A 19,707-nucleotide genomic window follows, 5' to 3' on the forward strand; every position below is an offset into this window, starting at 1 on the left:
TCTGAAAACTGATTTCCCTTTGGGATATGTTTATTTCACATTCATGAATTTACTGAGACCTTTTGTAGCCAGATTCCCCCTCCCACTACTATTCTGGTGATGGGTTGGGGGAGGGAATCCCTCAGGATAACATCATACTTTGGTCTGTTGTCTAAACTGGCAAACCATCTGGGCGCTCTAAGTTGCTGACTCACCTCTTTGGCAGTGGTGTGAGTTCCCAGTTCTCCCATTGGGGAATGGGGAGAGTTCTCCTGTTGTGGAGCTATATACAGCCATAGAAGTCCTTGTCTGCAGCTAGTGATGGTATCTCCTGTTTGTAGTCCTGATAGGTTTCTTAGGGGTGGCAAATCTTTGGGTATGCCCAGAGTTAACCCCAGGCCTGTTTTTGATTATTTCTTGAGATAAAACTTGTTCAGAACATGAACAAGCTTCCTGTCTGGTTCATTCCTGGGGACTCTTGGGATGCAGGCATCCTCACTACCCATAACTCTCTGACACTCCTCCCCAGCCAGTTCTGACATTTTCTTTGATCTGTGGTGTGTAACTATTTTTCTGGTACCCATTTATGACTTGGAAATAATCTCGTTGCCCAGAACAGGAACCCACTCAAATTAGCTTAAAGCAATGGGGATCTGTGCAGATTGGATTTTCATGTAGCACATTGCAGAAAGTGGAAAAGTGGTCATGCCATCACTCTCTCCATCTGTGGAGTTGCAAGATCAATTCCTGTGCTTTTTTGTACCTTCTCTGCTTCCTGGGACCTCATTCTGGCATCCTCTAAGAACTTGGCTTCTATTAAGTGCACAGTTCTGCTCCCTGACAGCCAGGGCCAGGCCTTGGCTATGGCCTTGGCATTCATGACTCTGAACTTGACCCTAATTCCAAATGACCCACTGATTCCATAGCATCAACCTATGGAATCTCCCTCTCTGTTCAGATTCTCTAGTGTGAGATCCTGTCCATTCCTGCTCCAATCATATAGCCTAGGTGGGAAGAAGGGTGAGTTGGTCATATACATGGCTGCTCAGGTCCACCAGATACTAGGGTTAGTGAGAGAGATACACACTAAGAAGCTATGGTGCTTCTGGGGTGTGGAATGTTAATACTCTGGAACAAAAAAGGGGTCATCAAAATATAAAATATGTCTATCTCTGTCAATCTACAGTCTCTCCACTTCCCACCCCACTTCCCTCGCACTCTCTTAGCCTCATTCTCCCATTCATCCCTTGGCAACCTCCCTCCCTCCTTTCCCCCCCTTTCCCCAAAATTGATTTCCCACTAGGACAGGTTTCTGTTCTGTTTCACATTTCTGAATTTACTGAGGGCTTTGCAGCCAAATTCCCCTCCCACATCGGAAGCAGATTTCCCTCCGTGAAAAATTCACAGCTTTACACCAAGGGCAGTCCCAATCCCCAGGCCTGCGAAATATGGGAGGTCTTCTCTGCTGATAGGGTTCAAGGTCTCTCCTGTCTCTTTGGGATTCTTGAGTTCCTGTTCCCTGGGACCCCGCATCAGACCACATGTGTGGAGATGTTGGAAATGGAGCTCCTGCAGTGAATGTTGCTGCTGGTGGGGATGGTGTGGGTGCAGGCGGGAAGGGGGATGAGGGGCAAGAGTAGGAGTATGTGAATGAGGCAGGGAGCTGGACAGGAAGGGGCGATGGTGCGACTCTGGACCCAGGCTTGAGGGTCCCAGAGAAATAAAACATGGCTGTTTCCACTGACCTGAGATCTCCCTCCCTCTGCCCACCAGTGGTGTAATTTTTCCGCTCCACAGCTCCCAGCAGCTGCATGAGGCCTCTACTCATCGCCTTTGCAGTTTCTGCCCCCTCTGCATCCTTCTGTCTTCTTCTTCCTCTTCCTGTGGCACCAGCAGCGGTAGTAGAAGTAGCAGCAGCTCCGGCCTCATCTTCCTCCTCACTTGCTCCCTCTGTCCCAGTCTCACAGGCAGTGGCCAGGCCTGGCTCCTCTGAGACCCCGCCCCGCTCCTGGGTAGAACCCAGCTGTTGGAGAGAAGAGAGCAGGTTTGAGATCCATTCTGGGGGTGGGGCAGGGAGACAGGGCGGGGATCAAGTAAAGATAATCTTACAACCTGGAAGAGCTTCCACCTTAGTAGATCCCGTTCCTTCTGCATCTCTGCCAGGTTGGACTGGGCCAGCTGCAGCCGAAAGGCTGCCTCCTTGCGCTCCATCTCCTGCTGCTCTGTGAATTCCTTTAGGTCTGAGGCCAAGGCATGTGCTGCTGACTTATGTAGTTTGGCAAAATCGTGCAGCCAGTGTACCCTATGCTTGTGTAACTGGCCCTGCCTACGGGCGAAACGCACGCCCAGGGCCAGGCTGCTCCAGGCACAGGCCTCTTTGGCCTCGCTGGACACTGTGGTGTCCTCCAGGATGGTCCTGAGCTTGTTCTCCACCTCCTTCCAGGACAGGGATAGATTCTCGATGTAGAACTCAGGGCCTTTTATGTGCCCAGCCATTTTCTCATTGATGAAAGCTACCACATTGTCATGCTGGAACCCACCAGTGGGGTCGTCAGATTTCAAGGCCATGATGACTGAGTACTTTAGGGGTTGGCTGGCCCTGTGGAAATGAATCAACCAGGTGTCCACCCTGCGGGGGCCCTCACAGCCCCCCCTGCCGTCCCACCCCAATGTCGCCCCTACCTCAGCCCAGTCTCCTCCCATCATTTTGCCCTGCCCCTCCTCCCTCAGATCCTCTTAGAGGTCCCCTAAGGCTTGCCCCACGCTAGTACACCTCCCACCAAGCCTCACTTCTCCAGTGGAGACCAGATAGTATGCGGGGCTAACCACGCCCACCTACGAAACCCAAAGAGAAAACGCACCTTTCCCTCCAAGGGCTCCGAGAAAAGGAAGTCTTGGGGCCAACCGTCGAGGCTTTTACTCTGGGACTGTTCCAACTTCCAGAGACAGCGGGGGGGGAGGGAATTTTTGAGGATGGTTCCTCCCAAATGCCAGGACATAAGAGAATCCGCTACGTTGGTGAAAGTCAGTGAAGGTGGGAAACAATAGGAGTGGTTAGAAAAGATTTAGAATCGAGACCGTGAAGTACTGGTAATTGAGTACAAGAAGTCTCACCCCCCTCCATAATGTATTGTCCCATGCCAAGGGGCCGTTGCCTCCTAGAAATGGAATGTTCTAGAACTAGAAGCAGCCCCAATCGCTCAGTGACCTTTCATATCCCTTGGAGGAAGAGGGGGGAGCCAGGGAACAGTTTTATCGCCCATTGGCTCAGCACTGAACGTTGTAGTTGCCCTAAACGGTCTTAAATTCTGGCCATTTCACCCGGAAACCAAGTCTCGATTCTGTCCACCTTCACGCTCCCACTATCCTAGTCCAGCTTCCCCAACCTGTATTTCTTCCCTGGACTACCGCCGCCGTCTGATACCTGGTTTGTCTCCTGCCTACCCAGACAGAGGAAATTGAGCATGTGAGTTTAAACCTCCAATGGCTTTCTGAAGCCACTGGATAAATCAGACAGACTTAAGGTGTAATCCTGCTTTGCCGCTTACTATATGACGTTCTGCTATAATTGAATCTTAGTTTCTACCTATGGGCCCACCGTGAGAACGGAATGACAAAGTGCATATAAAGTTGATGTAATGTTTTTTCTGGTCACATTTTTGTAAAAATATACAAATTCTGTGTGTGTGTGTGTGTGTGTGTGTGTGTGTGTATGTTTCTATGAGCTTGGAGAAAGGAGTGGGAAGGTATACACCAGACTCTCATCTCTAGGAGGTGGAGTTGGAGAGGAGGTTTAGAAAAAGTTTCTTTTTAAAATATATCTTATATGATTTCATTTGTTACAAGGAACATATATCTATGTATGCATGCATTAAAAACCTGGAAAGTCACATACCAAAATGTTAACAGTGGTTATTTTGGAGTGGTAGGAATATTGTACATAAAAAACTTTACTCTTTATATTTTGTCTATCGTAGAAATTATTTATATTAAGCACATTTTTTAAAAATTTTAAACTATTTTTTGTAACTTGTGATCATTTTATATAATTTTTAAATACCTATAATGTGAAAGTATACCTGTAAACTCACCTTTCCCTAACCTAGAAGATAACTACTTAATAGTTTGAGAGCTATATATGTCGTTCTAGTCTTTTAAGATAGGCCATAGCAAATACAGTTGACCCTTTGAACAACCTGGAGTTTGGACTGTGGAGGTTTACTTCTGTGTGGATTTTTATTTTATTTTTTTAAATATTTAATTTATTTATTCATGAGAGACCCACAGAGAGAGAAGCAGAGACACAGGCAGAGGGAGAAGTAGGCTCCATGCAGGGAGCCTGATGTGGGCCTCGACCCTCCGTCTCCAGGATCATGCCCCTGGCTGAAGGTGGTGCTAAACCACTGGGCCACTGGGGCTGCTCCTGTGTGGATTTTTAAAATAAATTCAGTACAGTACTATAAATGTATTTTTCCTAACTTATGATTTTCTTAATAACATTTTTTTCTCCAGTTTACGATAAGATAGTATGTAATACGTATAACATAAAATATGTGTTAGTTGACTATTTTATTGTGGTTTTTAAAAACGATTTTATTTGTTTATTCATGAGAGAGACAGAGAGAGGCAGAGACACAGGCAGAGGGAGAAGCAAGCTCCATGCAGGGACCCCAATGTGGGACTCGATCCCAGGACCCTGGGATCACACCCTGAGCCAAAGGCAGAAGCTCAACCGCTGAGCCACCCACATGTCCTAACTATTTTATTGTTAAGGCTTCTTTCTGGTCATCAATAGGCTAATAGTGGTCAAGTTTGGGGGAAGTTAAACATTACAGGCAGATTTTCAACTGTGTGGAGGTCAGAGCCTCTAACCCCTGAGTTGTTCAAGGGTCAGATATAATTGGCAGTTTCTCAAACAAAACATCCTCTCACTTGTCTACTGGACTTTGCACAGGATGCTCCATGAGTGGGTTGTCCCTTGGCCTCTCCTGTTCTCCTTGCTCCCATTCTCTTCATCCACCTAACTCCTGTTCAATTTCTATTTCCCTTTCACAGCAGTGCTCAAGTATTTCTTTATCTTACAACTATTTCTTGATCCTCCAGCTCCCATCCTGAGGTAGGCTGAATTATGCCACCCTTCTGTGTCCCCATGATACTTTGTGCATACCACTTGCAGTACTTTTCACACTGTATTATAATCCATGATTTTCTGATTTTTTGCCCCATCAACTGGACATTCCTGCAAGGCCAGGTCTGAGTCTTAATTATTTCTGTGTTTTCAGCATCTGGCATAGTGGTAAGCACTCAAAAAATTAATTGCTGAGTGGACTGAAAGAATTAATTACATCTGTAAGGTATAAACAGATACCTTTAAAGAGAGTCCTATTTTCTTTCTTCTCTAAAATGTCTTTTTCTCCATACAGACTGATTTTCTGCCACCTCACAGCTTCTTGTGGTAAGGACCTCTCTTTAGTATTTGAAACTAACCAGTATTTGACAGATTTGGAGTTTGTAAAAAATACCCTGGAAGATTCAGGAATGAAGCTTCTGTGTGAAGGATTAAGAAAGCCAAACTGTGTCTTACAGACATTGAGGTAACTTAATAGCAGGAGAATTTGTTGTCTGTGTTCATAGAATTTTTTTGTCAATTTCTGTTTGCATGGGGTGGTTACGCATGAGCAAGATAATGAGGTCATTCTTCTTTTCACTGTAGATTGTACCGATGCCTTCTCTCTCCTGCTTCTTGTGGGGCACTGGCAGCTGTTCTTAGCACCAGCCAGTGGCTCACTGATCTGGAATTCAGTGAAACAAAATTGGACGCTTTGGCTTTGAAATTGCTTTGTGAAGGCTTAAAAGACCCGAATTGCAAATTACAGAAGCTCAAGTACGTGGTAACCATTAGTTTCCTTACTGCGAGAAAAAAAAAATTAAATATACAACCAAGATGGATGTTGTGTGATCAACACATTTCAAAGAGTCATGGAGAAGACTAAAAGTGACAGTCCCTAAATTGTTCCTATGCAAAAAGTTTAGGAAAAGAATTTTTTTTATTGTAGGCGGCAGTAATATCAATGACTATAACAATAGCCCGCACTTACTGAAGTATTACTTTGTGCTAAGCATTGTGCCGACTGCTTTGTATCTATGATTTCCTTTAATTGTACAACAGTTCTGAGAGGTTTCAGATTATCATATCCATTTTAACAGATGAGGAAATGGGGACCCGAGGCCATAAGACTAAATAACATGGCAAAGGCACAATTCAGAACTCACATGAATCTAACTTCAAAGTCCCATGGTAATAGTTTTAATAAAAAATTTATTGTATATGTATTAGCATTCTCCAGAGAAACAGAACAAAGAAGATGTATATAAATGTACAGTTGACCCTTGAAAAACACAGAGTTGGACAGCCCGGGTGGCTTAGCGGTTTAGTGCCGCCTTCAGCCCAGGGTGTGGTCCTGGAGACCCGGGATTGAGTCCCATGTCGGGCTCCCTGCATGGAGCCTGCTTCTCCCTCTCTCTCTCTCTCTCTCTCATGAATAAATAAATAAAATCTTAAAAAAAAAGAAAAAGGAAAAAACACAGGGTTTGAGGTACTTTAAACTCCCCCTAGTCAAAAATCCATATAACTTTTGACCTTCCAAAAGTTTAACGAATAGCCTTGCTGTTGACTGGAAGACCAACAGATAACATGAACAGCTGACTGACATACATTCTGTATGTGATATATATTTATATTGTATTCTTACAAGAAAGTAAACTGGAGAAAAGAAAATGTTATTAAGAAAATCATAAGGAAGGAAAAATACATTTACAGTACTGTACTGCATTTATTTAAAAAAATTCGTATTTAAGTGAATCCATGCAGTTCAAACCTGTGTTCTTCAAGGGTCGACTATATAGAGATTTATTTTAAGGAATTGGCTCATGTGAATTATGGTGGATGTCAAGTTCAATATTTACAAAGTAGGCCAACAAGCTAGAGACATGGGGAAAGCTCATGTTGCATTTCAAGTTCAAAGGCATTCTGCTAGGAGAAATCTCTCTTCTTCCCTGGGAGGTCAGTCTTTTTCTGAAAGACCTTCAACTAATTAGATGAGGCCCACCCAAATTATGGAGGGTAAGTTACTTTACTCAGAGTCTACTGATTTAAATGTTAATCTCATCTAAAAATTACCTTCCTAGATACATCTAGAATAAGTTTTGACCAAATATCTGGTTATATGACCTAGCCAATGTGACACAATTAACTTGCACAATAAATATGTGGGTTATTTATTTTCAAGTAGATTCCATGTCCAATGTAGAGCCCAATGTGGGGCTTGAACTCACTACTCTGAGAGAAGACCTGAGCTGAGATCAGGAGTCAGATGCATAACTGACTGAGCCATCTAGGTACCCCATATGTGTTTTTTTTAATTTTTTAAAATATTTTATTTATTCATGAGAGAGAGAGATTGGCAGAGACATAGGCAGAGGGAGAAGCAGGCTCCATGCAGGAAGCCCAATGCGGGACTAGATCCTGGGACTCCAGGATCATGCCCTGAGTCAAAGGCAGATGCTCAACCGCTGAGCCACCCAGGTGTCCCTTCTGCTTTTTTTTTTTTTTTAAGCAAAAGCTCTTTAAAGCTTCTAAACTTCACTTTGAAACTCTTCCTGCCTACCAAATGCCTCTATTTAAAATTTCTAAATTGGGGAGATATAGACATGTTTATTTACGAGCCCTCTTCAAGGCTAAGGTGGGAGCCTGGTAACTCAAGAGAAAATTGAGGACTCCAAGATTGTAGTATATGTCATAGAAATTCTTGAAAGGGTTGGAAGAAAAAGTTGATAGTGCAAGAAACTAGACTACTTAATATGAAGAAACAAAGACTGAGAAGACAGGAAGGTCAGTAAAAACCACTCTTCATCCTAAAGAAAATATTATGTATATAAAATATTATATTATGATGATGGGCTGGGTCTCTGTAAGGATGGAAAATTAATAAATAATGGACTTTTAGATCTTTTGATTATAAAGCTTAATTAAATATATTATAGCATGTCCCTCATGGGATTTGAAAATAGCTATAAGACAGAATTCTAAATTCATGCAGGGGGTTAAAATGAGATGAAGTCACGTTGATATTTACTCCCAACACTTTTTTTGGAGGGGCAGTCAACACTTACTGAATCCTCCTGGGGAATACAGTGTTGTGAGAGCAAAGTACGATTCTCTCTCTCTCCTGGAGGCTGTGACATTATCAAGGCTGGCAGTCTTGTATGAGTGGACCTTTATTTTCTCTGCTTCTGAGGTATTGTGGGTAGGGGGCGGGTGAGTAGGACAGGAAAGCAGCCAATTCTGTCTGTGTTCATCTTTCTTTCTCTCCAGGTTGTGTGATAGCTTTCTCCCTGAAAGCTCTGAGGTTGTTTGCAAGTACCTTGCCTCTGTTCTCATTTGCAATCCAAACCTCACTGAACTGGACCTGAGTGAAAATCCCCTGGGAGACACAGGGGTGAAGTATCTTTGTGAGGGTCTCAGACATTCCAACTGTAAAGTGGAGAAACTAGAGTAAGTTTCTTGGAACTGTCTGGCATCGTATTATGGCTATTGAACTTGTTGAATGCCTGCTATGTGCCAGGATCTATGCTTGGTGCTTGGCAGAAGTTATTTCACCTTCATGCACTAAATCCAATAAGATGGATTTATTTTAAAGGTTTTATTTATTTATTCATGAGAGACACACAGAGAGAGAAAGGCAGAGACACAGGCAGAGGAAGAAGCAGGCTCCGTGCAGGGACCCCAGGATCACGCCCTGAGCTGAAGGCAGATGCTCAACCACTGAGCCACTCAGGCATCCCCAAGATGGATTTTTTTAATTCCCGTTGTACAGATGAGGAAACTGAAGATCACAGGGAAAAGTGACTTGTCCAAGGTCATACCACTCAAAAGTGATATTGTGGTGACTCCAAAATCTGTCTCCAAATCTCCTGATCTTTCCAGTATACTACCATCTTACATGTTTACAGGAATGACACCACTTAAATATTAACTCTATAGGGGATACCCATATACACCCAATGCTGGACTAGAGGTGGGTGGAGTTATCAGAAGGACAAGTGATAAGGCTGCCCTTAAGGACATACAGATATGAAACAATTGGAGAGCAATACAGTTCAATGTGTGATGAAGTTCTCAATACTTTGGAATCATTTAGAAATGCCACATGAATCCAGTGAAAGGTAGGGGGTCACTGTGAGCCGGAGACTTCAGAAGGAGGCTTTTGTGAAGGAAGTGCACCAAGAGTTAGAATTTGAAGCATGGCTAGAACTTAGGAAAACATTCTCAGGAAGTTAAAAGTCAGCAGTGGCTGATTTTTCTTCTTTTTTCTTGGTAGCTTGAGCACATGTTGCCTAACAGATGCTAGCTGTATGGAGCTTTCTTCCTTCTTGCAAGTGAGTCAGACGTTAAAAGAGCTATTTGTGTTTGCCAATACCCTAGGGGACACAGGAGTACAGCATCTTTGTGAAGGTCTGCAGCATACGAAGGGTATTCTCGAGAATCTCGTGTAAGTGTCCACTTCTCCTTGTTCTCATGGGCCTTGGCACTTGAGGTTCAGTAGGACTCCATGGTTAACAGCCACCTTGATATTCCCATTCCTCCAGGCTTTCTGAATGTTCCCTTTCTGCAGCTTGTTGTGAGTCCCTTTCCCAAGTCCTGAGCTCCAGCCGGAGCCTGACAAGGCTGCTTCTGATTAATAACAAAATTGAAGATTTGGGACTGAAATTGCTGTGTGAAGGATTAAAACAGCCTGACTGTCCATTAAAGGATCTGGCGTAAGTATTGTGGACTAAAGCCACAGGCATAGTTTCCTGATGTTTCAGCAACTCTTAAAATTAAATGAGTATTTTTTTTTTTTTGGCCTCGTGATTGAATCTTCAAGGAAGCAATACATGAAGAACCAGATAATTTAGGGAGAATAAATGTTCCCTTCTCTACAATCTCTGGCCCTGGCCTATGGGATTTTTTTTTACATGACACTGTGTGTTTCTAATGTGTTTTTCTCATGGGCAAACAGAATTCCTAAAGTAATTCAGTGCAGATGAAATGATGCCAGCCTTCTCTACCTTACTTCCCGGCAGACTATGGACCTGCCACCTGACTGGAGAGTGTTGTCAGGATTTGTGCAATGCACTCTACACCAATGAGTACCTAAGAGACCTTGACCTCAGTGATAATGCTTTAGGGGACGAGGGTATGCAGGTGCTGTGTGAAGGGCTGAAACAACCCTCCTGCAAACTGCAGACTTTGTGGTACGTATACTGGGACCTTTTGCTCACTGGGCTCTTGTTCCAGGCTCTCTCTATATGGTATGAGGGGGTCATTGCAGAACTCGGAATAAAACTGGTTTCTTTCTTGAATCTTCAAACCACCCCTGCCCCGCAGGTTAGCAGAATGTCATCTCACAGATGCGTGCTGTGGAGCCCTTGCCTCTGTCCTCAGCAGAAACGAGAACCTAACATTGCTAGACCTAAGCGGAAATGACCTCAAGGATTTTGGAGTGCAAATGCTCTGTGATGCACTGCTTCAGCCAATATGTAAACTACAGACATTCTAGTAAGTTACTATGGCGGGGGTAGGGCAGGAAGGGAGAGGGTCAAGACAGACATGTTGGGTTTGATCATAGCCCATTGCAGTCAGGAAAGAAGAAAAACTGAGGCAAGCCATGCCTAGGCAAAATATCAAAAGTAAGTAAAATGACCAGTAGGCCTCCTCCTTAGACATGGGCAGAGAAAGAGGCAGAGAACAGGCAGCACTGGATATCACTGCTAAGAGAAGCAACATGGTGTAGGGAAAAGAGTACCACATCTAGATTCTGTTAGGTCTGGCTTAAATACCAGGTTTAGCACCTACTAGCTACATGGCCACGCTTACTTAACCTCCCTGTACTTTAATATCACTGTCTGTAAAATGGAGCCAATACTAGTACCTGACTATCTGGTGTTAACGAGGAGACTGAATGAAGTGAAACGTTAATTAAAGATGTACCTAGTACAATCTTTGGCACATAGAGGGTATTCCATAAGTGTTAGATTCCTTCCCTTTTCTCTTCTCATACTTGCCAGAGGTCTTAATGTTTACATTTGGATCTTCAAGACTCAAGGAAATGAAGTTGTAATGATGCAATTATAGGAAGTGGAGGTCTTGACCCTTTTTGGTCAATGTCCATCTGCCAGCTCAGCAGGCTGGCATGACCCACAAAGTCAGTCTTAATTAGGATACAGCTATGCTGTGTTGGCAGCTAATCAGTGGCCAAATGTCCATTCATTTCTGGCATTCAGAGCTGGAACACATAATGGAAAATAAAGGCTGAGTGCAAAAATTCCACATTTCAAAGCCAATTTAACAGATTGAAGTGTAAATGAAAACAGCATAAAGGCCTGATTACAAGTCTGGCTGAAACAGGAACTGGTTCTCTACTAGCAAAGTGAAGTATGTTAGTTTCAAAGGCTTGAAAGTGTGGTGGTTACTGCCTTGAAAGAGAATTATTTGCGACATGATAAGCCTCAGAGATTTCGAGACTTCCATTCCATAGTGTCTTTCTCAAAAGAGGTGACTGCTGTCTATATTGTCAACTTGTTGGAATAAGCTTAATGATCAATCCTAAGGTTTATTTAAATATTGAGTAATTTAATGTGGTAGTGCTCTGTAGTGTGTATGCTTCAGCAAAGGTCCTAAATGACAGCAGGGAGAAATTATTTTGTGATGGCATGCCATTATTTGCTTTTTATTGTAAATTATTACGCCGTTTCCTGTATCTCTTGCTCTTTGCCTTTTAACCAATGTGCTTCCACTGTGTTTTCAGGCCAACCTTCAAACCCTTATAACTTGTCAGTTGATAAGTTGATAACAGTATGCAGTAATAGCTCAAAATACAAAATAAAGGACACACACACACACACACACACACACAGAATAGACCTCATTTACTGACCTCAAATCAGTTTTGAATGTTAGAGTATATGTAATACAAACAACACTGTAATTAATAGAAATATGTATTTACCCAAGTAAGGTGAGAGGGAACTGTGGATAATTTAATGTTGTGGTGGGATCAAAACGGTAATTCTGGGAGAGCCTTCTAAAAGGGAGAGTCTTGGCTGGAAATTGCAAAGACTGGAGGAAGAAGGTTATTTTCTGAGAGCTGATTGAGTGTGGGGCTGAATCTTGTTCTTCATTGTATTCTCTACGCACCCCCCCCAATAAAGTTCCTGGCTCAGTGTTTTGCATACAGTAAATACATATAGAAGACAAATTAGTAACTTAGAACATCTGGAGGCAAGGAAAGGAGACCATTAATGACGTGTTCAATAAAGACTACATGTCTAGACTTTCAGAAGGTCAAGGAGTAAAAGAGGCCATGACCTTAGAGTGACAGAGCTTACCTTCACTCATTCCACAAGTACTTTCTAAATACCTGCTATGTGCTAGTCAAGTGTGCCAGGTGCCAGGAGACAAGAGTGAATAAGACGTGAGACATAATCTATGCTCTTCAGGGGCCTGATGACTTAGTGGTAGAGACAGGCCCATAAACTGAAAAATGCAATAGGGTGATCATGTGGCCTTAAGGGAGTCGTGGCAGCCCAAGAAGGTCACAGAAAGCTTCTTGAAGGAAGGACCACCTGAGTTAAGTCTCATGACTATTACCAAGAGAAATGGGAGTAAGGATGGAGAAGGGTAGTCCAGGCTCAGGAGATAGCATGAACAAGGTAGTTAGACAATAAACAGTATGGTTTATGATACTTCATGGGGAAAAGGGTGGGAAATATTCAAGGAGTTTGCTCTTGCTGGAGCATGAAGTACAAAGCAGAATGTGTCAAAAAGTGAGGCTGAGGGGGTAGGCGAGGCCTTGTATACCATATGTGTTTAGTAAGTCCTGTTAACAGAATTCTGAGTACAAACTCAGTCATTACTCTATTTCAAATACTCTAGTAGTGGTTCATTTTGAGGCCTCTCCTTACCTTTCAAAAACCAGTCTTCAAGCTAGAGCCAGTTTTGTTTCTAAAGTTGGTTGGAGAGTCAGTCCACTGCTGCTGTTGTTTCTCACTGCCACAGGGGGATCTTAAGAACTGACCCTAACTGGTCCCACAGAAGTTTGGTTACTAGACAGTGATGCCCTGGCTGGTCTGGATCCCTTCTAGCCTTGCAGTGCCATCATAATTGGGCACTGAGGTTACAGATATACGAGTCTACACCCAAACATGCAGCCATTGTTCTCTAAAGTACTGTATGTGTCAGGGTGGTTGGGTCTAGAGGAGCTCCTGGACTTAGCCACAGGTATATTGATGTGAGACCTGCCCTTGCCCCACAAAGGTGGAGGCCCATGACTTGAGTGAAGGGCCCCACTTTAGCCTTTATCTTTCTTCTAGAAAATTTTATTTTATGGGCCTTGGTGCCTTTTCCAGGCTGCGAGCCTTAGATAAAGGTCTCTAACTCACCCTGATGCAATTTTCTAGTTCTAAATTTGGAAAGAAGGGGTTGAGTGTATCTGGTCTCTTAATTCCCAGAAGACCTCGGGTTTCCTAAGCATATTGGCCCACCTCTTGCCCAACAGTGAGTACTATGCATCAAGAGAGAAGGCAACTTAAAAATAAATAAATAAATAAATAAATAAATAAATAAATAAACAAACAAACAAATAAATAAATAAAAAGAGAGAGAAGGCAACTTGTGCTAAGTAACTCCAAAAGTTCTAAAGGTCTTGTTACATTTCCAAGGCATTAAATATCTACTTACTCTACAATTCCATAATTATCAAGTTTACTCATTTCACTTTGCTAGCTTCTATCCATTAAAAACTAAAATCTTAAAAAAAACCTAAAGTTTTTATCTCACTACACACCTGAAAGAGCTTGTACCATCTTTTGTAGTCAGTGGGTTTTAATTGGGGACACACGTGTGGAGTTTTCTGAAGTGCCTTTTGGACCCTGTGGGAAGTTTTCTAATAGGTGGGCAGTTGGATATAAGAGTGTGCCCTGGAGATGATAGCTGAAGCCATGACAATGGATGAGATCCTCTAGGGAGAGTGAGAAGAGAAGAACCTCTGAGAAACATCCCTGGGGAATTAGCCCCCTGGGCAATACCAACTTTTAAGAGGTGGGTATGGAAAGGAAAACCCATGGAGTAAACCAGGAGAGAAAATGGTGTCCTGGAAGCTATGGGAAAAGTGAGTTTCAAGGAAGAAGGGCTTAATGGTATCAAGTGCAGCAGAGAGGACCAAAAGGACGGGTACTGAAACCTCTGTCCATTGGATTTAGTCATTAGGAGGCCATCGGTAACTCTGTCAAGGGCAGTTTCAGTGGTGTGGTGGGGCCAGAAACCAGACTGCAATGACTTGAAGAGATTGGAGATAAAGAAGGGGGAGAAGGAGCAGAGACTAATCCCTGAAGAAATTTGTGTAAAGGAGAAGAGATGTGGGTCTGTAGCTGGGAGGGCTTGCCGAACTGTGGGAAGGAGGGAGTTCTTTTTCCTTCTTGGCTCGCTGAGGAGAGGCAAAGTTTTAGGTTGAGTGAAAGGAGCCTGTAGAGAGGGAGAGATTACATATACAGGAGCAGGAAATAATGGACTGGTGCAGCAGGGCCTTGGACAAAGGCAGAGAGGGACGAATGTGAGAGTCCAGGAGGAAGTGAGGCATTTTCCCAAAGAGAAGAGCTAAGGCTGAGGGAAAAGGTAGATGGCTGAATGGGTGAAGTAACTGGTGCAAAGAAGCCAGTAGAATGGGAATCTTCTTAGGATAGGAAAACTAGTGAAGGGATCTGTTGGCTTGACTTGACACTAGATTCTTTTCATTTTTTCATAGCATTGACACGGATCATTTACGTGAAGAAACATTCAGAAAGATGGAAGCTTTAAAAATGAGCAAGCCTGGAATCACCTGGTAGTTTCTAAGGAGAGCTCCCGAATCAGCTGCATATAGACCCCCCTCCATCTGGCACCATCTTTAACAGTTGTGCAATATTCTTATTCTAATCCTGTTAACCTTTGCTGAGGACCCTAGTGTGAAGTGAGTAGCAGTGGTTGCTATTTCTTACATAGAATTATCCACTAAATAGAATGTGAAAGGCAGAAGCACTTAGTTCAAATGTCTTCAGCAATAACATCTTATGTTCATATGTTGTGTTATAAAATTTACTACATTTTCACAGAAACCCTCAAAGGTGGAAAGATGAGGCTCAGAGAGGTTGTGACTAGCTGTAGGTCACACAGCTCCATAGAGAATTGGGACTGGAATCTAGCCAGGCTTTACAATATCCAGGCCAGACAGGGAAACAATAGAAAAATGATGTGAATGAATCAACTCAAAGAAACAAGATACTTGAAATTATTAAAGGGCAAGAAGGGGTACACATACATGTTCTATTTTATGGTGCTGATTTTAAGTAAAATTATAATTCCCAAAAGAAAGAGAGAGGGATGAGTTGAATTGATAGGGAAAGGCTTCCTGGAGGTATAACTCAATGTGGGCCCTGAGAATGAGCAGGATTGAGATGAGGAAGATCTATTGGCTAGTGGCTGTAAGACTGCAGGCAACAGAGCTGTTTTTCTGAGCAGCTCTCCAAGAGCACCTAAAGCTCTCCAAAAGTTGACAGTAGCATTTCTTGAGCTGCAGTAGTATCTACATCCTAGGCTCCTGAGGGTGCTCTCCAGTTCCCAGGCTCAGCTCCCTGTCTGAACTTTTAATCCCTACCCCATGTGTTTGTTCTTGTTCATGGACTCCTATGGGTGACTGATCCTCATCCCTGGCAGCATTCTGCATAGCCTAGCATGATCCTATATGGCCCCATGTTTCTCTCTCTGCCTAGCTTCCACAGAACACCAGACAAGACAAGTGGAGGGAGGGAACTCCAGGCAAAGAAAATAGCACAAAGTCCACAATATAGGAATGAATGTGGTGTGGGATGGATAGAAAGATAGGCTGACCTGATTAAGGTGTAGAGTTGTCTCTGGAAGCTACTGGACTAGCCCTGTGATCCTGAAAAGGTTACTTTGACCCTTACAGTTTCTATTTTCTCATCTGTAAAATGGAGATACATTGACATTAACCTTGCAGGGCTGTTGTTCCCAACATGGTGCCTACCCTCACACAGTAGGTATTAGAATGGTAGCTGTTCGTATTAGTTTATAAATGTAAGAACTCAACTGTATATTCTTTGAGCTCCCAGATTTTCCTGCTGTGTGGTCAGTGTTAACTGTGCACTTGAGTGAAATGCATGTGCTAGATAGAGTAAAGCTAGTGGGGGAGAGACACATAGTGGGAAGTTACTGCAGGTGAGAGATCCAGCTGCTTCACATCCTCATCCATCATCACATGTTGTTCCTTGCGGCCCTGGGAGATGGTAACTTTCAGTCAGGAGACCAGTTTGGCCTGAGAAGAATGGTAAAGATAGCACTTTGTTTCCAGATTTCTCAGTTTCTCCCCCTTTAGTTATTTAAGACTTATGCTAAATGTTAGCTTTACAGAGATGAATATGCCTTTTCCTATGCACATCCCCTGCTATCTTCTCTGACTGCCGTGGTCCCTCTGTCAGTCTAGAGAACATCTGATAAAACTCAGTCACATTAAGAACTCAAAGATAGAATATTGAATGGAAGTTTGCATAACTCTATGTGTTTGTGTGTGTCCCAGTTATATACAAAAGAATAAGTATACATGTATATGTATCTGTCCAGAGTATGTGTGGAAGAATGTATACAAGAAATACTTAACAGGAGTTATTTCTGTCAAGAGGAATTTGACAAACAAGGGCAGTGAGAGAAGAGGAAAGAAACTTTTCATTTTTATATATAGCCCTCTGTTCTACTTGATGTTTTTACCATGTGCATGTATTAATTTTATAGTTAATAAACTTGATGTTAGAAATAAAACTAACTTATACTGAGGAGTCATTCTTCTTTTCAAAGATGACATTTTAGAAGAAAAAACAGAGCAGGCATTATATAAGCATGACATAAGCCTAAAGGAAAAGAATGAAAGCTTTGATAACATCAAAATTAAAAATCTCTTTATGAAAAAAAAAAATCTCTTTATGAGAAAAATGCATAAATAAAATGAAAAGACAAGATAAATTGGAAGAACATATTTGGCACATGTATAAATAACAAATCAGTATGAAAAACAAAACATGAAGGACTTTTACTTCGTGCAATGATGAAATAGCAGTGAATGGATTCATCTTCCCATATTAACAACTCAAAAAATGGGCAAAATATATGAAATGGCAGTTTTCAGACATTGGATAACAGGCAGAGTTGGTAAAAATAAAAAATAGCAAGATGGTAGTTTTATTTTTTTTAAAGATTTATTTATTTATTTATTCATGATAGATGTAGAGAGAGAAAGAGAGAGGCAGAGACACAGGAGGACGGAGAAGCAGGCTCCACACCAGGAGCCCGACGCGGGACTCGATCCCGGAACTCCAGGATCGCGCCCTGGGCCAAAGGCAGACGCCAAACCGCTGAGCCACCCAGGGATCCCCAGTTTTATTTTTTTTAAGGATTTTATTTATTCATGAGAGAGACACACAGAGAGAGGCAGAGACCTAGGCAGAGGGAGAAGCAAGCTCCATGTGGGGAGGCGGATGTGGGACTCATTCCTGGGACTCAAGATCATGCCCTGGGCCAAAGGCAGGTGCTTAATCGCTGAGCCACCCGGGTGTCGCCAAGACAGTAGTTTTAAACAGAACCATATTGGGGTGCCTGAGTGGCTCAGTTGGTTAAGCGTCTGCCTTCAGCTCAGATCATGGATCCTGGGATAGCGCCCCATGTTGGGCTCCCTGCTTAGTGGAGAGCCTGCTTCTCTCTCTCTCTCCCTCCTGCATGTGCTCTCTCTCTCTTTCTCTCAAAATCTTAAAAAAAAATAGAACCATATCAATAATCATATTAAAGTTAATGGTCTCACGGCAACCCAATTAAAAGGCTGAGATTGGTAGAATAGAAAAGTTTTTTTTGAAAAACTCAACCATATGCTGCCTATAAGAAACCTATTTTATAAACACAAATAGGTTAAACATAAAAGATAGGGAAAAGATATACCATGTTACCATTGATTTTTGAAAAGCTGGAGTGACTATATTATCAGAGAAAGCAGATTGTAAAGCAAAGGATATTACCAGAAATACAGAGGGCTATTTTATAACAATAATGCAGTTAATTCATCGGGAGGACATAACAATCCTAAAAATACATGCACCTAAAGAATACATCCAAAATATATGGAGCAAAAACTGGCTGAGCAAGGAGAAATAGACAAATCCATGATTTTAGAGACTTAGACATTTTATTTTATTTATTTATTTTTAAAGATTTTATTTATTCATGAGAGACAGAGGCAGAGACATAGGAAGAGGGAGAAGCAAGGGTCCCTGTGGGGAGCCTGATGTGGGACTCCATCCCACGACCCTGGGATCACTCCCTGAGCCAAAGGCAGCTGCTAAACCACTGAGTCACCCAGGTGCCCCAGAAAACATATTCTTTACAAATGCACATTGAAAATTTACCAAGATAGACAATATCTTGGTCATGTAACAAATCTCAGTAAAGTTAAAGGATTCAAGGCAAAATATGTTCTCTAACCACAATGGAGTTAAATTAAAAATCAGTAAAAGAAAAAGATACATGGAAAATTTTCCAAATATTTGGAAAATAACACACTTCTAAATAATCTATGGCTCAAGAGTAAGTCTCAAGGAAAATTAGAAAGTATTTTAAATTGAGTGATACCAAAATAGGAGACATAAAATTTGTGGGATATAGCTAGCACAATGCTTAGAGGGACATTTATAGCACCAAACAGCTATATTAGAAAAGAAAAGATCTTAAATCAATGACTTCAGCTTTCACAATAAGAAACTAGAAAAAGAACAAGTTTAAGTTGAAAGCAAGCAGAAGAAAGGAAATAACACAAGAACAGAATACATAGGGGAGGAGCAAGATGGCGGAAGAGTAGGGTCTCCAAATCACCTGTCTCCACCAAACTACCTAGAAAACCTTCAAATTATCCTGAAAATCTATGAATTCGGCCTGAGATTTAAAGAGAGACCAGCTGGAATGCTACAGTGAGAAGAGTTCGCGCTTCTATCAAGGTAGGAAGACGGGGAAAAAGAAGTAAAGGAACAAAGGCCTCCAAGGGGGAGGGGCCCCGCGAGGAGCCGGGCTGAGGCCGGGGCGAGTGTCCCCAGGACAGGAGAGCCCCGTCCCGGAGGAGCAGGAGCTGCACCGACCTTCCCGGGGGGAAAGGGGCTCGCAGGGAGGTGGAGCAGGACCCAGGAGGGCGGGGATGCCCTCGGGCTCCCGGGGACAGTAACAGCAACTGCGCACCCAGGAGAGTGCGCCGAGCTCCCTAAGGGCTGCAGCGCGCACGGCGGGACCCGGCGGGACCCGGAGCAGCTGAAGGGGCTCGGGCGGCGGCTCCGCGGAGGGGGCTGCGCGGCCCCGGGAGCAGCTTGGAGGGGCTCGGGCAGAGGAAGAGGCTCCGTGCGGAGGGGGCTGCGCGGTTCCAGGAGCAGCTCGGAGGGGCTCGGGCGGCGGCTCCGCGGAGGGGGTTGCGCGGCCCGGGAGCGCGAATCCACCAGCGCAGGCCCCGGAGCACAGGGCGCCGGGACACAGCCCAGGATCCCGCCTTCCCCGGGACAGGCAGAGGCCGGGAGGGCCCAGGACAGCAAGGACGCTCCTGCCCCAGCTGAGCA

The 19,707-nt window shown here is 43.3% G+C and overlaps 2 protein-coding genes across 7 annotated transcripts in view; one reads left to right on the forward strand and one right to left on the reverse strand.

The window, feature by feature from the left end:
• The window catches only part of LOC112649271 (NACHT, LRR and PYD domains-containing protein 12), a 42,268-nt gene extending 25,372 nt beyond the window's left edge, over window positions 1–16,896 (forward strand). For all 5 annotated transcript variants that reach the window (XM_025431476.3, XM_035711997.2, XM_025431477.3 and 2 more), the window contains exons 6-13: window positions 5,403–5,573; window positions 5,693–5,863; window positions 8,354–8,533; window positions 9,360–9,530; window positions 9,628–9,798; window positions 10,105–10,275; window positions 10,409–10,579; window positions 14,823–16,896. In XM_025431476.3, coding sequence (XP_025287261.1) covers window positions 5,403–5,573; window positions 5,693–5,863; window positions 8,354–8,533; window positions 9,360–9,530; window positions 9,628–9,798; window positions 10,105–10,275; window positions 10,409–10,579; window positions 14,823–14,904 — 1,288 coding nt within the window. In that variant the 3' untranslated portion in view covers window positions 14,905–16,896. The remainder of the gene's footprint in view (window positions 1–5,402; window positions 5,574–5,692; window positions 5,864–8,353; window positions 8,534–9,359; window positions 9,531–9,627; window positions 9,799–10,104; window positions 10,276–10,408; window positions 10,580–14,822) is intronic.
• TEX13B (testis expressed 13B) lies at window positions 1,289–13,128 on the reverse strand. Of its 2 annotated transcripts, XM_025431483.3 has the most exons (5): window positions 12,985–13,128; window positions 2,841–2,989; window positions 2,092–2,578; window positions 1,725–2,002; window positions 1,289–1,548 (listed from the first exon to the last, which is right to left on the reverse strand). In XM_025431483.3, exons 3-5 carry the CDS (start codon window positions 2,545–2,547, stop codon window positions 1,512–1,514), a joined length of 771 nt encoding a protein of 256 aa, XP_025287268.1. In that variant the 5' UTR covers window positions 2,548–2,578; window positions 2,841–2,989; window positions 12,985–13,128; the 3' UTR covers window positions 1,289–1,511. The 2 variants fall into 2 exon arrangements, with proteins under 2 accessions (XP_025287268.1, XP_025287267.1); XM_025431482.3 differs by having other exon boundaries at window positions 1,289–2,002.
• Window positions 16,897–19,707: the final 2,811 nt, after the last annotated feature.

Source organism: Canis lupus, chromosome X (assembly GCF_003254725.2).
Source record: "Canis lupus dingo isolate Sandy chromosome X, ASM325472v2, whole genome shotgun sequence".
NCBI classification, from domain to species: Eukaryota; Metazoa; Chordata; class Mammalia; order Carnivora; family Canidae; genus Canis; species Canis lupus.